Source organism: Triticum aestivum, chromosome 2A (assembly GCF_018294505.1).
Source record: "Triticum aestivum cultivar Chinese Spring chromosome 2A, IWGSC CS RefSeq v2.1, whole genome shotgun sequence".
Lineage (NCBI taxonomy): Eukaryota > Viridiplantae > Streptophyta > Magnoliopsida > Poales > Poaceae > Triticum > Triticum aestivum.
The window spans coordinates 725,839,083-725,842,122 of NC_057797.1; the positions used below are offsets into that span (position 1 = coordinate 725,839,083).

General features: G+C 50.5%; 1 protein-coding gene across 1 annotated transcript; it reads right to left on the reverse strand.

Annotated features, from left to right (window-relative positions):
• Positions 1–2,542, reverse strand: LOC123191935 (flavanone 3-dioxygenase 3-like). Its single transcript, XM_044604471.1, has 4 exons — positions 2,448–2,542; positions 1,020–1,032; positions 663–908; positions 1–564 (listed from the first exon to the last, which is right to left on the reverse strand). The coding sequence occupies exons 1-4, from the start codon at positions 2,540–2,542 to the stop codon at positions 1–3; spliced, it is 918 nt and encodes a 305-aa protein (XP_044460406.1).
• Between the last annotated feature and the right edge of the window lie 498 nt (positions 2,543–3,040).

The following is a 3,040-nucleotide window of genomic DNA, read 5'->3' on the forward strand; positions in this document are numbered from 1 at the left end:
TCAAATCCTAAGGCTCTCAAGAAAGCTCATGCGCTTCTTGTCTGCATTGCTCATGAGGTAGTCCAGGAAGTCACTGAAGCTGCTCTCCTTGTATTTCTCAGGATCTTGCTCATCCACCAGCTTCTTGGCAACGGAGACCTTCTCGTGCATTGCAAAACTATGGATGCTCGCCATGGAGATCCTCGCCTCTCCAGGGTTCAGGACAGCACGGTGCACGACGGTCTTCACCCTGCCATTGCTCAGAACCTCCATGTAGTCCCTTACGTGGACGTGCAACGCGTGCCGGGGTTGCTGGACCACCCTCCAAGTGTCACTACTGCGGTCAAGGACCTCCAGGCCCGGGCAGCTCGCGAGCAAGATGGTAAGAAATCCGTGGTCGGAATGTGGCGCCAGCCCTATCGCCGATTCGCTTTCTGGTTCTTTCGGGTAGCAGTTCACTTGCAGTAGCTGCAATCCTCTCTCAAATTCTTCATGCTGGTAGTCTTTGCCCAGTCCTAGGCCTTCAAGTATGGCTTCCATCAGCTGCAGAGCCACCCTCCTTACTTCAGCTGAAATTTTTCCCATGTCCTCCCTGTTTTCAGTACAAGAAAAACAGCTATGTTATATGAGAATCACACAATTGGTTCTGTGGTTCAAGATTGCAGAAAATTTCTAGAAAAAATGTTTTTCCTGTAGGTTGGTGGTTTTTCTGGCCAATATTTCATCCATTCACTGAGGGGATGGGCATAATGCTTTAGGAATGCCCGTGACGGACGAGTGCCGTCCTTTGAGCTGGTGCCGTATCTAACAGGCCTTCGGATGTCGTCTGATGCAAACTCCTGCTTTGTCTCACTTGGCAGTTTGAAGAAATCTGAAGCTACTTCAACGGCACGGTCCATGACAGTTTGACTGATCCCATGGTTTATAACCTGAAAAATGAGGATTATCATGGCAATTTGGATACGCAGGTAAGCTTTGTTTGCTCCCTTACACCTGCTTGTTAGTAGAGTGTCTAACAAGGGTTCATGAAAACGCAGTACCTTAAACTCCCCCCTAACATAGACACATACTTACTTCACCGGAAAGACACATTCTATGAAGTTGTTACTTTTTTTGAACTGCTGTTTTACACTTTTAGAGTTTTATTAGTAGTCTCCTTGAGAACCTTGACATTGCTTTAATTTGGAAGTTGAGGATTACAACATTTTATAGGCACAAAATGGACCTGTTATATAAATGTTCTGTTATTGCCCTTACTAAAAGATCCCCTATGTATCATACCATGGATATTTAAACTCACTTGGTTGATAACACAACTTATACTATACAGGATTAATTTCACATCGTGGTGTTTCTTTACCTAATTTTTCAAATACAGACTCTATAATAATCACATAATGGGGTGGAAGTGTAAAAATAACATGACAACAAACAAAAACTTCAGTACCTTCAGATCAAAAACAACAAACAAAAACTTCAGTAGCTAGACATGCTGTTACTTCAAACTCTTCTGTTTTTTTGGGATGACAATCCTCCTAGCTTTATTATTTCGGATGTAATAAACGATGTAACTATGTGAAGCATCAATAAAATGCGCCATGAAGGCTTTCCCTCAAAAAAAAAGTAACATCACAGATAAGTCGTCCCAGGTAGACTGAGATGAACTGCTGTAGGCATGGAGCTTTGTCAGCATCTTCAACAGCTAGCACGCAGCTGATTGGTACTCCATCCGTTATAAGAGTGTTTAGATCAATACTTTTATATTTCTTTACGAAGGAAGTACATAGTAAAATTTTAGGTTTTGAAGCAGCCAACCTAAACTAAAATTTTAGGCTATAGCCTATATTTTGCTACCAAATTGATACATATACCAATCTAAATACACAGAATCCAAAAAGAAAAATTGCGGCCAGGTGAAGCCAAATGCCGCCCTCTGAACTTTCCCCACCGTCGCGTCACCCATGTCTGCACGGCCGTCCCGAGCCCCACTGGCCGTTTCCACCACCCAATCAGTCCGCCACGAACTGCGCGGTAACCACCACAGTCGACGCCTCGATTTCACACATCCCTCTCTCGACACCGTCGGATCTGCCCCCACAGCCACCCCCACACCCCACCCGATTCCTCGTCACACCGGCTGCCGCCGAGCTCCATGCCACCGCCAGATTCCTCGCCGCCCCGAGCCCCCGTGTCGGAGTAAATGACCACGGATAGCCTAGCCGGCTTCCCCTGGTTCTTCAGAAAAATTATAGGCCAATTGAGCCTCCAAGCATCCAAGACGTGGGGCCGCCTTCCCCCAGCTGGCTACCTCTCAGGCCGGCTGCGCAAAGGCGGCCCTGCCCTAAAAATCCTTGAGAAACAAAACCACGAGAAGGCCGACTCCAAGAAGCCGGCCATGAGAAGGCCGACTCCAAGGAGCCGGCCCCTCAGCAGGCGGCCAAGATCGTGCCCTCAGAGTCTGCGCCCACCTAACGGCGACGAGATGGGTCGTGGCTACAGTGAAGCCTGCCACCCCCGAATCCCGGGACGCGCACGGCCACAGTACGTCGTACAGGGCGGCCATCACCCGTCCGACGCGGCACTGTTGCCATGTTGATCATGACGTCACCCACGGCGAGCAGTCAGTACGACCCGTGGGTGGCGGGCCCCCTCGGTCAGGGAGACACCCAAAGGCGGCCAGGCCTTCCCAGTCGGCCTGGGGTATGGCCGGCTCCCAATAGCCAGCCAGCTCTCTCCCTCGAAGGAGGTGCCTCATTAAGGAGATAAGACGAGGTAAGGCTACAGTGATGAGCCGCCCAGCGGCGGCACTGTAGCCATGCTTACCACAACGAAGCCCTCGTCACCAGGGGCAAGGCAATAGTAACCAGCCTCCGACAAGACTCTCGAACAATGGGACCGACCTGTCGACCAGAAGGCCGGCAGCCGGCGGGGTCCACCAGTCGGTGGGCCCCATCGGTCGGCGGAGAAGCCGGCGAGCGTAGACACAGACGGCTGAGGCCCACGCCCAGCCGGATTACCGTTGTACCCCTGGGAGGGTAGGCCTATATAAACCCCCCAGGGC

Coding starts and splice junctions, on each gene's coding strand:
- LOC123191935 (XM_044604471.1), bottom strand. CDS start 2,542: ATGGCCGCCCTGTACGACGTACTGTGGCCGTGCGCGTCCCGGGATTCG. Junction 565..662: donor CACCAACCTACAGGAAAAAC/ATTTTTTCTAGA, acceptor AACAGGGAGGAC/ATGGGAAAAATTTCAGCTGA.